Source organism: Poeciliopsis prolifica, unplaced genomic scaffold (assembly GCF_027474105.1).
Source record: "Poeciliopsis prolifica strain line A6 unplaced genomic scaffold, Auburn_PproV2 SCAFFOLD031, whole genome shotgun sequence".
In the NCBI taxonomy this organism is placed as follows: domain Eukaryota; kingdom Metazoa; phylum Chordata; class Actinopteri; order Cyprinodontiformes; family Poeciliidae; genus Poeciliopsis; species Poeciliopsis prolifica.
This window is the reverse complement of record NW_026562406.1, coordinates 3,570,337-3,587,546: the sequence shown is the minus strand read 5'-3', so window position 1 is coordinate 3,587,546 and position 17,210 is coordinate 3,570,337. Positions and strand designations below refer to the sequence as shown.

Here is a 17,210-nt window from a genome sequence, read left to right as displayed (position 1 = left end):
ATTTAAAATGCAGTATTTCACAAAACCAGGTTCATGTATTTGTGAACCTTTTACAGGTAAAAATAAGAAGTTGCTGTGGAGATTATTTGGATTACTACATTCTCTTCACCATCTTCAAAAAAGCATTATTGAAAGCGTAAAATATTTTAAGTCTACCTCCTACATAAACATATTTTTTCCCTGCTAACATCTTGGTGCAGTCTGTCAGCTCATTCCAGACACATAAAGCCACGTTACAGCAAACACTCAGCAAACTAAACCCGTTTCTCCGCTTGTTGTTCAATGACGTTTAAAAACAACGGACAACTTCTGCTGCAGGAAGATCTCAGTCCTTTTCAGAACATCCTCCATGACCAGCATGACTGACTGCTGGTGTCAGTATCCAGCTGCTTTTCCCAGTTTCCTGTCATCAGACACAGCACAGATGTAGCCATTGTTTTTCTCCACAGCGTTAACAACATTGTAGAAATCATCAGACATCTGGTTGTGTCCCAACGCTTCAAGCTCTTTAATTATACCCTGAAGAGAAAGATAGGAAAAATGGGATGAGTAAAAGGCTGTGCAAGGTGTTCCCTGTTCCCTGTGAAGACAGTCATAAGCACATTACTCTGTGTATGCCGGGTTCGAACTTCACTGTGCTGTTAGAGTGAACAAAGAGAACAGGAGCATCAATCGCCTCTTTGAGGCTCTTCCCAAACCAAAGGTGGTTGATGACAGCCTGAAAGAAAAAAGAAAACACGCTGATGGGAATGTGACCATTAGAGTACAGGTAATCATGCTGTTGTCAGAGCTAGCTATGACACAGCAATGAGAGTAAAATGTGCAGCAGCTAATCCTGAATAGTCTTTACTGTGGTCGCGTACAGATGCTATTCCTGTCGTAATCATTCTTCCACCACTCGCTCCAATCACCAGTGTCTTGAACTTAGATGTAGAGGAAATAGGCTTCAGCACAGCAGGGGCCATGGAGGAGGGGGGGCGCTCCTCTGTAAAGGCAACACAGACAACCGATCACTGTCAGGGAAACAAGAAAGTGGTGATTGAAAATACTGGCAATTTTTAGTCATCAATTGGAGTGCTGTGGTGGCACAGGGGCAAAGAACAATCCACATGAAGAGTCTTCAACGTGACCGTCGCATATTCGAATCCTGCCCTGATGGCATTAGCCACATCTCTTACCCCTTTTTTAATTATCCATTTTCCTGTCTGACCACTTTCAAATAGAGGCAACCAGAGCCAGCAAAATCTTTAAATGCTGCAACGCAGCAGAAGATAAGTAAGAGAGAGAGAACGACATTGAGTTAATCTTATTGTCTCATCAAATTCTAGTTTACTTTTATGTAAATTTAAGTCTACGCTACTTTATGTTTCAAATGTATTTTCAGACTCCTTTGTTTCCTTTATTTATTGGCTTTTTCAGACTGTCTGAAGTCAGTGACTGTCACTGTCCAATCCTCCCTATGTTTCCTCTGTTTCCCTCTCCACCAGTGGCGGAGCCAGGGGTGGCCAGGGTGGCACTTGCCCCCCCCCAAAAGACCCTGGCCACCCCTAGTGCCACCCCACTGTAAATGGTAATTTTAAAATATAATACTTATGAGATCGGCAAAGATTTGCCAGGAAATCTGTAATTTCTGACTGTCCCTGAAGGCAGCTCGATGCCCGACGCTGTTCATTGGTTAAACTGACATGTGGGTCCTGCTTGATCCAAAACACATCAACGGCTTTAGAGTTTTACACCGTCGAGGAGTTTTGCAGGTATTTCCATTTTACCGCTCAGCAGTAACCGGTGTTACCTTCCTAATGAGAGGCGGCACTTGTCATACATTTCTAAAAAAAAAAAAAAATGGTTGTGTACCGCTGCATAGTGCCTCCTTTATTATATTAGCCATGCTAGTGCTGATAGATCGTGTTTTAGACAGATTCGTTTTAACACATGTTTTAGTGACATGCTGCCCTGTAATGTTTTATATCTCCCAGCTCTTGCTTGAAATGTGTGGTAAGAATATGTAAAAACCATCAAGTCTAATAATGACTGAAATGTAAGTAGGCTATGTCATATGAAAGCTTTGAATTATAACCTAACTAGTTTGTATTTTAATTTTAATTAATGTATTTTTTAATTTAGTATTTTAGCTAGCTACAGAAACTAAAAACTATAGTTTAAATAATAGTTAAAATAGTGTTGTCTCTGCCAACAGTCATGGAGTGTAAGGCTCTTATTTTGTGTAGAGCCCAAATGAAGAAAGGGAAGATCTCCCAGTTCTTCTTAAAGGGCAAAAACCGGGCCAGACCAGGACCACAGAATCCTGCAGCAGTGACCAGGACCAGACAGAATCCTGCAGCAGTGCCAGAACCAGACAGAACCCTGCAGCAGTGACCAGGACCAGACAGAATCCTGCAGCAGTGACCAGGACCAGACAGAATCCTGCAGCAGTGACCAGGACCAGACAGAATCCTGCAGCAGTGACCAGAACCAGACAGAACCCTGCAGCAGTGACCAGGACCAGACAGAATCCTGCAGCAGTGACCAGGACCAGACAGAATCCTGCAGCAGTGACCAGGACCACAGAACCCTGCAGCAGTGACCAGAAACCAGACAGAATCCTGCAGCAGTGACCAGGACCAGACAGAACCCTGCAGCAGTGACCAGAACCAGACAGAACCCTGCAGCAGTGACCAGGACCAGACAGAACCTGCAGCAGTGACCAGGACCAGACAGAACCCTGCAGCAGTGACCAGGACCAGACAGAAGCAGCAGTGACCAGGACCAGACAGAACCCTGCAGCAGTGACCAGGACCAGACAGAACCCTGCAGCAGTGACCAGGACCAGACAGAACCCTGCAGCAGTGACCAGGACCAGACAGAACCCTGCAGCAGTGACCAGGACCAGACAGAACCCTGCAGCAGTGACCAGGACCAGACAGAATCCTGCAGCAGTGACCAGGACCAGACAGAATCCTGCAGCAGTGACCAGGACCAGACAGAATCCTGCAGCAGTGACCAGAACCAGACAGAACCCTGCAGCAGTGACCAGGACCAGACAGATCCTGCAGCAGTGACCAGGACCAGACAGAATCCTGCAGCAGTGACCAGGACCAGACAGAACCCTGCAGCAGTGACCAGAACCAGACAGAACCCTGCAGCAGTGACCAGGACCAGACAGAACCCTGCAGCAGTGACCAGAACCAGACAGAACCCTGCAGCAGTGACCAGGACCAGACAGAACCCTGCAGCAGTGACCAGGACCAGACAGAACCCTGCAGCAGTGACCAGGACCAGACAACCCTGCAGCAGTGACCAGGACCAGACAGAACCCTGCAGCAGTGACCAGGACCAGACAGAACCCTGCAGCAGTGACCAGGACCAGACAGAACCCTGCAGCAGTGACCAACCTGGAGAATCCAGCCAGGAGACTCCAGGCCCAAGTGTATCACCAGCGGGTTAGAGGCTGTGACAGAGTTAAGTATTAAAATCCAATAAGCCTAATTCTAAAGGTTAGCATGATGCTTTTTGCATTTTTTTATTGTGTCTGTTTGTGCATTTCCAATTAAGTTCCAGAGAGATGAGGGCGATACAGATTCAGAGTCAGACTCTGGGGAGGAAGACAGTGAAGCAGAAGGAAATGGCACTGAACTGCCCCCACCCAGCACAACCTATTGCACACCAGAAGCACAAGTTTATTTATTTATTTTTGAGAATTTGTTTTTGGTCATATTCTGGGCTCTGAGTTTATATTTACATGTTCACTGTTTCATAGTGTCGTTTAACGTCTTGTTTGGTCATGGCAAATCTTAGTTAAAAAAAAACATTTTAATTTGAGTGTTTGTGAGAAAATATTTGTTTCCTTTCGTTCATCATTTGTATATGGAACCCTCTGATAAAGCCTTGCTCACCCTTTGGTCACCCCTTGAAAAAAAGTCTAGCTCCGCCACTGCTCTCCACACAAATCGTGGGTACACCTTTACTACTCCTCTACAGGGATGCAAATTCCCCCACAGAGTTCTTCTCAGAGATATAAGAAATGAGGATGATTGTTTTCCTCAGTATGCACTCAGAATTAACCATTCTCCATTTTCTTTCCCCGGTGCCAGGACTTTGTATGTTGGCCGGCTTTTCCGAGACAACACTTTAATAAGGGATAAAAGTCTTTTCACCAAGCAAACAATCACTACATGTGGATAAGGAGGAGTTTGTTGAAGAGTTTAAATTAACCTTTGATTTATCCATTTGTACGAGAATCTTCTAAAGCTTTGTGAAAATTAAAACATTGAAGCCATTCAATGGTTTAATTCACCATAATTTAAAAAAAATCTCTTCATGAAAGTGCAAAAGACAAACTAAGTCAGCAGGGTGGACCAAAGAACTGAAAATAACTTCATATTCTATTAGTACTTATTGTTAAAGAGACAATGGTTGCACTTCCGGACTTTGAAAATGTCAAGGTTAACACAAATGGTTTCTCCATCACATCCAAGAAATTAGATGATGTCTAGTAAAAAAAAATGCCTTCTGGATTTAGCTAAGCAAACAGCTCTGTTTTCATGTTTAATTAGAAACAAGTGAAAGGAAAGTTTAACTTACAGCTCTGAGCATGTAATCTCAGAGGTGCTAGTTAAAAGAAAGGGAAGCATCACACCATGTATTGATATTGTGCATATTATGTCCATCACATATGAAACAAACCATTAAACCTGAGTAGATAATCAAAGTGAAAGATGGTAGAAATTGATTATACTGAAATTCTGATGGTGACTTAATAAAAAAGTGAATATAACATTTTCTAACATATCAGAAAAGTTCACTTTCATTATTGCAGTTACAAAGACAAATAATAAAAATTTTGAAACCTTTGAATTCCAGGGCTGAAGGTTGTTGCAAAAAAAAAAAAAACTATAGTAAGGTTATTCTCTATTTAACTTAACAAAATAAAAAGACATCATATTAATGTGATTACCTGGAGTGATATTTGTCACTACTCCACAAAAGTCAGCCAGCTGGTTGTTGAGGAGGATTCCAGTGTTTGGAGAGTAGACCCTGGAGCCAAATCTGTTAAAAAAAAATGTTTTTCCCACTTTAGCCTCATATTTTTGGGGTTAGCTTGGCTAGCACATCGACCACTATTAAGCTTGGAGAAAGTAGATCCTAACCTTATAGAGTTAGTTTAGATTTTTAATGTAAGGTTCTGTTAAGTTGTAATTAGTAATAGTTTGCTTACCTACAGTAGGAAATAGTCATGTCATTCTCAGTTTGTTGAAAAAATAAATGTCATTGAAGTGGCAGATGGCTGATCAGTCAGATAGTCAGATGTATAATATAATATACTTCATATAGGAATATGGATGATGTTGACTTATGTCAAAATTCTTAGTTTGTTGGCTCTCTACAGTTTGCAAGGTGATTGGATATATATTGGTTTTACAGCCTCAATGTGGCCCAGAGTGACACATGAGCTTAAAGTATTGACCTGTAGTGTTGGCAACAGACACTGGGACCATGGCTGAGTTGCCCATTTTCACTTTAAACAGTACCTCTTGCATATGAAGTCTTTCTGGGATACTAGTGTTTAGAGTAGGACAAAATATTACAGTGTCCTTGTTAGCCTGAATGTGAGTTCAACAGTAAATGGTAAAAGCTTCATCAGAGGCTAGGCTAACTTTATTCTTTCCTGTTTTTAGTTGAATCTTCTTTAGAGGGCTTTGGTATTAATAAAATGTGGTAATATTAACTGGATAGCAGTCTTTGCAGAGCTAGCAATGTGAAAAGCACTACTCACTCTGTAATATAGTACTCATTCAGCTGCTCTTTAATGACTTCTTTATCACATTGCACCCGATATTAGGGTCCTGAGCCACATTCGGGTCACTAGAGACAAGTACAGGCACCAAGAGGCTAGAGCTGGACATTTTAAACCCAGAAAGTTTAAACTCTACAAGAATCCACCCTAGCACAGGTATCAGACTCCAGTCCTTGAGGGCCGGTGTCCTGCAACTTTTAGATGTGCCTCTGCTGCACCACCTGAATAGAATAATTAGATCATTAGCAAGACCATGGAGAACCGCCGACACAAGAAGGACGTAATTAATCCATTTCATTCCAGTGGTTTGTACCTGTGGCACATCTAAAAACTGCAGGACACACCGGCCTGGAGGACTGGAGTTTGACACCTGTGCTAAGGGGCATTTCTGTTTGATTGGCTGCAAGCCCATTTAATGGTTCTGATACTAAGAGCTCATCAATTCGCCTGGTAGTGGTGCGAGGTATAACTGGTATATTGTCAAAAGCGCAGCTTGCCATTTTACATCTAGTTTTGGTAGGCGTAAAATTAGTTTCTTCCCTTGTTTATGTGGGAGGATGTCAGAATGTTTCGTGAGTGGAAAATAACTCTTTCGTCCAGGCCTATAAACTCTTAACTCTTAACTGCAAACCTCAACATGGCAAGAAAATGTATTTATGCTGTCTGAATTATTTTTCCACAACTGGTTCTTTGGGAACAATGTTAAATCCTGAATCATTTTAAAAAGCATGGCTGACTAGAATCATTACTGTTTCATTGTTTTTTTAGCTGAACAGTTGCTTAATAAGTAAAATAAACTGTAGATCTAGATCAGAATGTGCTTCTCTTAACTTGCCCACCCCAAGATTTTCAGTGACTCTTACTAGATAATGTCTTTGAAAACTGTCTATGGAAGCCCTTGTTGAAGCAGAACAAATCAGATACTCACATGGCATTGATGCTGCTGGTGACGGCGACAAATGTTCCATATTGGTCCACCACAGACATGTGTGTGGTACCCACACTCTCATAACTGCAGCTGAATTTGTATTGACTGGAATTATGTGCACAGATGTCATTTGGGTTGTCTGCAAAGTTAATATCTGTCATTTCCTTTGCCTTCTTCCGAAAAAACTATAAAGGAATACAAAAAGAAAGAAAGATATCACGAATAAGAAAGTTTGTTAGTATGGGGATTATTTTAAAGGAATTTGTAATCAGTTTTCAAAGAATCATTTCAAAATGCTGTCACCCACCCACTGCTGATTCTTAAAATGAACTACTCCCCCCAGCTTACCTATTTTATTCTTAGTTCAATTAGGTGTGTTGTTGGTTTATTTAATTTCTGTTTACTCAAAAACAAATTTGTTGGGCGTTAGCCCTGGATGATTTATTTGTTTAGACATGCTTATTCAATAACATACAGGTAAGGGTTAGGGTATAGTTTTCAATACAGTTTGTCTGGTAGCAGTCTGTTTCTGCTTTGCTACCAGACAAACTGTATCCCAGGCAGAGAGGTTCCCTTTGTACCCAAGAGCATAGAGAGAGAAAAACACCTGTAACAGTCAAGTGTTCTGCAGCCATGCGGCATGAAATAACAGTCAACATGCCTTTGCTTGGAATAGTTTCTGCTGAAAAAAAACTTTTACAGTTATGCCAATGTTTAACATATCACTTACTTCTGGAACAAAGCGTGGATCCCGAATACACTTCCTTAAGTCATTAGCCCATTTAAGAGCTTCAACATAGCGGCCATAAAATTTTGTTTTTTCTTCAACAGACCGAGGGGCCGGTTTGTTTTCATACTCTGTAAATAAAAATAATAGTTTATTTACATGTGTATATTTATAATTTAATATATTGTCTTTCTACATGAATTATTACAGTAAATGTTCTAAAAGGTAATAAGTTGAAAGTATACAGAAACAGCAGATCTGACATCTGCATCCAGCAGGAACCTTTCATGAAGTCGAGGACGAGTCTAAGGAGTGATCCTCCTGATGGGGGTGGAGGTATGTACATCTGATAGTTCTTTCCCACCGGGACAACCCATGCATCAGTCTCTGTGGCATTATATAATTCGAAGTCCTTCTCTTCAAGGTTTCCTCCTGGGAAAAAAACTGTGAATTAAACTATTTCTGCTGATCAGGAGAAAAAAAAAAGATTTAAAAAATCATGAAAACCCACAGCCACTCCCATAAATGTAGCAGTATGGTGGCGCTTACAGATCAAATGAATTTATTTATTTGTAACTAGATAAATGGGCTGCGCAAACACACAAAGACAACTGTAGGAAACTCTAATGACACTACCTGAAATCTTGATTAAGTCCTTTGCTATCGTTCCGCTGTAGAAGGCGTCCGGTCCTTCATTTGCAATCAGCTCCAAAGTGTCGGCCAGTTTCTCATACTTGATCACGTCTCTATGCTTCAGCAGGTTTCCATTTTCATCTGAATATAGTTTTCTGAACAGAGAAAGAGGAAGATTTAAATATTTGCCCTTATACCTCAGAAACAGATTGTAATTCTTATGATCTTTCATACCGCAGGGACTCAGTTTCGTTAATCTGTGGGAGGTAGGAGCCCAGGATTAGAGAAATATGGACTCCCTCTCTGGCCAGCTTGATGGTCTCCTTGAACAGATCTGACCAGTTCAGTTTCTTATAAAGTTTGTGAGCCACTTCATAGCCTCGAATTTCCCCCGGAACACCAATCCACTTTGTTCCTGCAGAGATGAATGAATGGACAGTGTTACAATATTTCTTCTGTTATTTAGCATTATTGAATATAGGGAATAATTTTTTGACATTATATAATTACAAATGTCATGTTATTAGAATTGTATGTCTGTTACACTCTCACACCGAGACAGAGGTGAGTGACAGTAACAGTGTCATAGAGCAAATAAAGTAAGCTATGAGTGGAAACAAACTCAAAAGTTTGTATTGAGCTCTTCTAAGTAAGTTGTTGGTTGAATTACCCTGGAGAGACGTAAATGTTGTTTTTGATTTCTTTGGAAAAATACCTAAATCTCAGTCAGATGACAGGGAGAGAATCTGTGAACGTTAATTTTCAAGTTTTCCACTGATTCGTACCGTCTCTCATCTGATGACTGCTGAAGATAGGCACCACCAGCCCTCTCACCTCCCTGCAAGGATCAACGTGTTTGGATCATGGATGGAAAGATTTAAAGGTAGTTTGTCTCCCTTAAGTCCACACTTAAAACAGCTTCATAGTTGATGCCAGCATCAACTGATTCTATGATATTGTTGACTATTTTTCCTACTTCTAATATAAACAGGCAAAGAAAGACACTCAGAAATGTTTTTCCACTCCAGGCATCCGGTCCCACTCATCATTAGTTCTGATCGTGTCACTTACATAGCGAGTCCACAACATCCTAAAATTGTGACATCATATTAAAAAAATACTCTGTCCTTGGTGAAATATTTTTCACATTTCCTCTAAAGTAGAGGTTATGCTTATATACTTAGAAGACATTCTACATATATTATAAATGTCATTTGATCACAAAATAGTACACTTAAGATTTCCTAATCAAGCTCGTTTATATTACAAAAATCAATTTACTTAACATGTGCAAAGTTTACCTTTACTTGTTCCAAAAAATCATGTGATATTACATGTAGTACACTTCAAATTTTGATTTTCTACAATTTAATTATAATTAAAATACACTAGGCATTAAATTAGTGTGTTCCAAAATAAAATGATTTAAAGTTAAATAATCCTTAACCAACTTGAAGTATACTGATATGTGAAAAATATGTCAGAATATTGTTTTAATTAGTATGGCTTCAAGTATGCTGAACATGTCTTTTTATTTATTTTTGTTTTACAGTTTTTAGTGTAAAAGATTAATAAGGCATACTTCTTTTGCATAAAGTAGCAAAAGAAGTATGCTACTTAACAAAAGAAATTGCTACGCTATTATGTCTAATTATATTTGAATATAATTAGATACTATTTACAAAGTACTTATAAATATTATTGAAATGTGCTTATTTTTAGATTTTTGTATATACAAAAATTTGTACAGGACCTATTACCAAAAGTACAACTTCAGAAAAGTATTGTTTGTATATACTTGTAATGTTTTTTAAATGTACATTTAAAATATAAAATTTTGCAAATACATGCAAAGTGTATTTTTCAAAAGGATCATCCAAAGAATAATTTTCATGTATTTAATTGGAATTTAAAGTATATTTTAGAAAAACATATACTTCTAGAAAGTGTCCCAAAATACATATTTAAAAAGAGTATTAGAAGCATGTTTATAAAACTATATCTTTTTCACACTTTTAATCTAGTCTTATTAAGTGTAACCACTTGATAACTTACTAAAAATGTATTTCAGAAAAATACAACATTTTAAAAATATATTTAAATATTCACCAGGGAAAAAGTGCTGCAGTGGCTTATTGTGATGCAAATGTTTATTACTATCATTCTTCTCTGAAAAGAAGCACTCTTTTGGAGGCCTAAACATATATGAAAATGAACAAAACATTAGTCAAAACTGTCCCCCACTGTACTATTTTAATAAGGCAGCTAATAAGCTCTATTGCCCCGCCCCTCGCCATCCATGTGGCCAAAGTCAAGACACAGGTCTGCCTTTTGCAATACTTGAAAACAAATAACTCCCCAGTCACTCCTAAAAATGGTCGCTTCACAGATGACAGTGACTTATATGTTTATTTCTGTTTGACATGCTACATACCCGTAGCCTTTGAAGAATCCTTGGGGCAGGACTTGAGCAGATCTCTAACAACACTGAAGGGTGCGGCCTCCCTGGAGTTAATGATCTTCACATCACCTTTAAAAAAATGTTCACACCATCAGTTATTATCAGTAACTATTATTAAAAAGTTCTGCTTTATGAGGATTAGCTTCGTCAAAGGCTTTTTCTTACCAGATTTGTCCATGATGGTGAAAATGGAGCCTCCTCCGATCCCCGCGGTGTGCGGGTTCATAATGCCTGTGCACAGAAGTGCAGCGATGGCAGCATCTACAGCTGAGCCGCCTTGTCTAAGTATTTTCCTGTAAAATAAATACCCATTACTGCTGTGACACGTTTTTTTGTTTTTGTTTTTTTGTTGTTGTTTTTTTTTTTACTTTTTTGAGTCAACATTAACTACTTTATGTCATTTCTGGGGGGTTTTAACTTAAAGATGCAATAAGTTTTTTTTTTGTTTTTTTCCAAATTAAATTAAAATGATCTCTTTTAATAAGATCATTGTGCTGTTATTCGTCATTCAGTCAATCAAATGCACAAAAATGGAAAATTCAAGCTACCTACCAATGCACCACAATAAGCTGATTCAACAGAACAGATTAAATAAATGAAATAATTAATGTCTAAATGAATGTGTAGTGAATATACATTTTTCAAAGGAGTTCTTTATGTTCCCCCATTTAAATGTTTCGGAAAATAATTAAATGATAATAAATAATCATGTCTCCATATCCTTCATATGAGACACCAATACAAAAGTCTTTTTGTCAGACAATTTGTGCTTATTGGATGTAGTTTAAGCTGAAGCTACACTTTTGAAGGCCAGATTCTTAGGCTAGCAAGGAAAAATATATCATTTTCCTAAAATGCTACCTTAAATGCTATAGCTTTTGCATGACTCAATGAGAGTAACCACTTTTATGTTAAGACTCATAATTTCAATGAAATTATTGATATTGTACTCGTCAGTTAATTCTGTCTGCCACAGATGCATGTTTTGGTTGTACTGTTCAGCAACATGTAAATCTACACCTGCTCTAGACAGAAAGACTTGAAACACTTGTCACATTTGTCATTTGCCAGTGCATTTTCATTGTGCCAATAAAATGGCTAAACAAGAAAATAAAGTGACCTTTGAATTTCACATGGATTAAAAAATGTTTATTTATTTCAGTTTTTCCAAATGTTTGACCTTTTCTGAAGCATTCCAATTTAGAAAACAAATTATCCGTTTTTTAAAAAAAACATCTGAGAAATTTTGGACAGTATGTTAAATGTTGTGAAATGAAAATGATTTTATGGTAAATATAATTTGTACAGGGAACAAAGACTACAACTGCCATTTAATTACGTTTTCCAAACAGCCTATAAAAATTAAAATACTTTGTCTACAAAATTCAAACTTCATTAGATCAAGCAATCAATTAATCAAATTTTATTTGTATAGCACATTTCAGCAGCAAGGAATTTCAAGGTGCTTTACATCATAAACACAAAGTCATGCATCATGGAATAAACAACACATTGTTACATATTACATTTCAAAAGCAATTCTAAACAGGTGTGTTTTTAGTTGAGATTTAAAGGAAGTCAGGTTTCCGCTGTTTACAGTTTTCTGGAAGTTGTTCCAAATTTTTGGTGCATAGATGCTGAAAGCTGCTTCTCCTCTCTTGGTTCTGGTTCTGGGGATGCAAAGCAGTCCAGAACCAGAAGACCTGAGAGTCTGGAAGGTTGATACAACAACAGCAGATCTTTGATGTATTGTGGTGCTAAACCGTTCAGTGATTTATAAAACTAACAACAGTATTTTAAAATCTATTCTTTGAGCTACAGGGAGCCAGTGGAAGGACTTTAAAACTGGTGTTATGTGCTCTATTTTCCTGGTTCTAGTGAGAACGCGAGCAGCAGCATTCTGGATCAGCTGCAGCTGTTTGATTGATTTATTGGACAGACCTGTGAAGACGCTGTTACAATAATCAATGCGACTAAAGATAAACGCCTGGATGAGTTTCTCTAGATCTGGCTGAGACATTAGTCCTCTAATCCTGGAGATGTTCTTCAGGTGATAGAAGGCCAACTTTGTAATCGTCTTTATGTGGCTCTGAAGGTCAAGTCCGAGTCCATCACTACTCCTAGGTTTCGGGCCTGATCTCTAGTTTTTAGTTGTAATAACTGAAGCTGTGCATTGACTCTAGATCGTTCCTCTTTAGGTCCAAAAATAATGACTTCAGTTTTGTTTTTGTTCAACTGGAGAAAGTTTTTGGCACATCCAAACATTTATCTGCTCTAAGCATTTATTCAATGATTGGATGGGTTCAGAGTCACCTGGTGACATCGTAATGTAGAGCTGTGTGTCATCCGCATAGTTATGATAACTAATATTATTTCCTGTTATAACCTGAGCTAGTGGGAGAATATAAATATTGAATAAGAGGGGTCCTAGGATTGAACCTTGGGGTACCCCACATGTGACCTTTGACCTCTTTGATGAGAAGTTTCCAATTGAAACAAAGAAATGTAGGATTTAAACCAGTCAAGCACCGAACCGGAGAGTCCAACCCAACTCTCCAGTCGATTCAGTAATATGTCGTGGTCGACGGTGTCAAAAGCTGCACTGAGGTCCAACAGAACCAGCACCGTGGTTCTCCCACAGTCTGTATTTTTTATCTTAAAAGTAGTTTGTTCATTTATTATAAGCTGAAGGTCTGATTTTTACAGGCTAGAAAGGTCCAGAGATTTCTAAGAAGGCTACTGTAGATACAGCGTTTGCATAACTCAATGGATGCTACCACCGATTTTATGTTAAAAATCCATCATTTCTATGACATTATTGATGTTTCACACATCAGTTTGGTTTGTCTGCCACAATTGCACGTTTTGGTTGTTTGGTCTAATCTACATCTGTTCTAGACAAATAGAACATTTTTGTCACCTCTTTCCTCTACCAGTCCGTTTTCACTGCTCTGAATGGTGAAGCTAATATGCTATTTGACTTTTCCAAATAGCACATTAAAATTCAAATATTTTGCCTGCATGATTGAAACTTCACTACATACGGCTTCCAAAGAGTAATCTGGCCAAAATGGATGGGACAAAATGGATGTAAAAAACGGATGTCAGCTGTAGCCAGCTGAGGACGACATGTCTATCGTCACATCACCATGGAAACGTGTATACTGATCATGAAACTAGAGCCAAGTCCAGTTGTTGATGTTTCTGACTACTGAAGAAATGTGTTAATCAGCACTTACAGTCCGATCTCTGAGCACTTCTCGTTGTCCGCAGCCACAGCACCTTTGGTGAAAGATTCTTCTGGGCACTCGGGTGGATGGAGGCCATTGGGGCTTTTAGCAAGACATATGATCACACCGAGAAGGATACATACCAGCACCAGAAGTGTGGCAAAAGCACACACCATCATCTTCATGTTCCATGACGCCATGGTTCTGCGCTCTCACCGAAGCTGAAGAATAAAAATGAGTGAGTGAAAGACTGTATCTGGTTGGGTCAGACGAGGCAGGGCTCTTCTCCGCCTCCTACACTGATAAAGACCAGAAAAGGAAAGCAAATGTCACAGCCCAGGGAGGTGTGCTTCAAATATATTTTTGTTTTGTGGAGTTTAGTTTCATTTGGTGCAGATAAGTGGAAAATGCAGCAGTGTGCAAAACTCTGCAATGTTGCATGCCACTCACAACACAAAAAAAAAAAAACACCAGCAATGATAGAAATATTTTTCTGAGTTGGAGAAGAAATTATAGGGACTCAAATGTTCTTCCCAGGTCACCATTTTGAACTATAAACAGTCAACAGTGATCAGACATTACTCAACCTGTTCTACAGGGTAAAACAAGAAATGGTGCATCGTAAGAATAAACACCAGTTGATTTTACAAAACATAAAATTCTTCTGGACAACTGACAGGCTAGGTTTTATAATGTATGTTTTATCTGGTAAATCTATTGCAAAATAAATGTCTTGTATTTTATATTTTTAAGGAATTTCTAAACACTGCAAAAATTCCTTGCAAACATTAGCCCTCCGATGCATGAATTATGAATCCCTGAGTCAAGATTTTTTTCAGGAAGTTACAGAAATGTCCACTGCAGTGGACTACACGCGCTTCTGCACTTAACATAGAACAACATGAACTTAACTGAAGAATAATTTAATCTAAGTTTGATCATAAATCCATGACCACATGGACCACTTGGACAAAGCATGTCCAAGTGCTTTGAAAAGCACTTGGACATGCTTTCATACACATTTTATAGCCCTTCTGTTAATCCAAACCAAAAGAACAATATTCATCAAACAACCCTCTTCTAACTTCTCTCCTAACTCATTTTCCTAACTCCTAGGCTACATGAAAATTGACAAAGAATCCAGTGTACAGTGCCACATGGCAGTGCATGCAAATGTATTTGTGTAGTTCTGTGATTTCCTGCACCAGACCTGACTTCACTGGGTACTTTGGTTACTGCTCTGCACTTTGCTGGAGGTGGGGCTCCACTGGGTCTTTCTTCCAAACAAAATGGCAGCAATGTTTTTCTTCTCATTTGCTAGTTAAATGAGCGGAGCGCAGAAGAGCCAGTCTTTTTTCAGTTGTTTTTCACTCTTAAGTTTCTGACTTGCTAATTTCACTCTGTCTGTTCTGAATGTACCTGTGCCACAGATGCCAAGGTCTTTCAAGGCCTCAATGAGTGGAATGCTACAGAAGTTGTCAAAAAAAAAAACACTTTGTGGTTTTTGTGCTTTATGTCATCAAAGGCGCACCACTCCATCTCCAGCCATTCCCAAACCACTGCTCTGACTCCTAATTGCTGAGTCTTGGTATATCTCAAATTTGTACATATAACCTAAGGACCCTGCCCTGACCCACAAATTCACTCCACAGGGCTTGGACTTTTTGGGTATGTATTGCCTGACTGACAGTTGGCCTTTGAAGAGAATGATTCAATTGATTGGAATTCTTCAGGGTTTGCTGCCGTCAGGTGCTATTTTGAAGAGCCTGTCTGTGTTTGCTGGCTGGTGGGTATAGTCATGCACAAAGTGCAGATAACTCAGAATTTGCTCATATCTGTTTATTCCAAGATGTAGGCCATCCTCACTGGACCAGTACATCCATGTCGTAGGATACCGAATCTACCCCATGACCATGTTGATCGCTGCAAAAATGAGCATTTTTTCTCTTGTCACTGCCAGATTTTCTTTCCCTTTCTGCAGCGTATACATGTTGGTGTTATGCACTATCCCATCAATGAGATCAAAGGGAAACAAATATCTAAAACAAAAAATCAATTGGTTCTCTTCCATCAACATTTACGCTGCTGTCCCCTAGAAAGGTCGTAAGTCTCCATCAAAGTTATTGTCTTGGACTTTCTGAACATATTTGTGGGGTTGGGCGCAGGTGTGGCCTTTGTGAACATTTCTCTGAGCAGGTACCATGTGGACATTTTCCTCAGCTCCCTCATCTTACTGACCTCCCTCTGCGTCCTGTCCCTCAGCATCCTGACTTTCAGCATCCTGTCTGCATCTCCTTCATCATCCGCATCTCCATATTTCTCGTGTTCTCTTGCAGCCACTCCTCATCACTGTATAGGAACACTATGCTCGTCGTCAGAGGAGTCAGAGGGAATTTCCTCGACAATTCTGTAGTGTTCCTTATTCTTTGCTGCACTTGTGGTCTAAAAGTATGAGAAAATTATAATTTCTCGAATACAAACTACAAATGATCTGCATAAAAAACTTATACTTTTAAAACTAACTTATAGATATACTCAAAATGAATTTAATTGCCAGCGAAACAGTTAAAATGAAATAAATCAACTGCATGACTTATGTGAAAAATATGGTCGGGGCGTGCTGTGGTGGCGCAGGGGTTAGCACGCCCCACCTTTGGAGGCCTCAGTCCTCGACACGGACGTCACGGGTTCGACTCCCGGTCCTGGCAACCTTTGCCACATGTTTTCCCACTTCTTCTCACCCTCTTTCCTATCTGTCTACTGTAAAAGAAAAAAAATACAAGCCCTAGGGCCACAAAAACTCTTCGAAGAAAAAAATGAAAATATATATTTACATGTGGTCAGCAATGTCCACTGTGTTGGACACATGGTTAATCACAGTTTCCTAGTTACATGAAACTACGTTAATAATGTTGTCACCTAGATACTCCTGCATGTCAGCATATATTTTTTACCTCTAGGGCTCTCCGAGAATACGAGAATTGAGAGGTATATTCCAGGAGTAGTCATTGAGTGTGTATGTCTGCTGGCCATCTTGGACTCCGATGACATTAACTTTATAGTTACAACTTGCCACTGAATTAACCTCAGTGGAGGGGGGTAGTGGAGAGCATTCTAAGGACTAATATGCATTTCCACCATAGAAACAACTGCATTTAGGAAACAAGGCCTTCTAAACAGCTGTCCACTGTAGTGACCGCTGTGCACCAGAGGGTTAAGGTTCAACATTTTCTACTCATGTCAAATAAACCTGGAAAAATACTTACCCCATGGAATGTGATAATTTTCAGTTAATGTCCGTTCAATTAATAGTGTGAATTGTCAGCTATCACGTAATTCCATGTGTGTAAATATGTTTCCGAATATCCAGTCATAGTAACACTTTTGTTGCTTTTATCAGATCTTTAATAATTCTGTTCCACAAGAAGTTCCAAACG

General features: G+C 39.1%; 1 protein-coding gene across 1 annotated transcript; it reads right to left on the bottom strand.

The window, feature by feature from the left end:
• Positions 1-147: 147 nt before the first annotated feature.
• Positions 148-13,973, bottom strand: LOC129373062 (glutathione hydrolase 5 proenzyme-like). Its single transcript, XM_055050783.1, has 12 exons — positions 13,783-13,973; positions 10,709-10,836; positions 10,517-10,612; positions 8,317-8,497; positions 8,086-8,237; positions 7,732-7,893; positions 7,462-7,580; positions 6,723-6,907; positions 4,955-5,046; positions 864-985; positions 608-718; positions 148-519 (listed from the first exon to the last, which is right to left on the bottom strand). The coding sequence occupies exons 1-12, from the start codon at positions 13,971-13,973 to the stop codon at positions 376-378; spliced, it is 1,683 nt and encodes a 560-aa protein (XP_054906758.1). The 3' UTR covers positions 148-375.
• Between the last annotated feature and the right edge of the window lie 3,237 nt (positions 13,974-17,210).

Excerpts from the sequence above, each read along its gene's own strand:
- LOC129373062 (XM_055050783.1), bottom strand. The coding sequence starts at position 13,973 with ATGGCGTCATGGAACATGAAGATGATGGTGTGTGCTTTTGCCACACTT. Across the intron at positions 8,238-8,316 it reads AACGAAACTGAGTCCCTGCG|AAAACTATATTCAGATGAAA; the intron begins GTATGAAAGATC and ends TTCTCTGTTCAG. Across the intron at positions 7,894-8,085 it reads GGACTTAATCAAGATTTCAG|TTTTTTTCCCAGGAGGAAAC; the intron begins GTAGTGTCATTA and ends TTTAATTCACAG.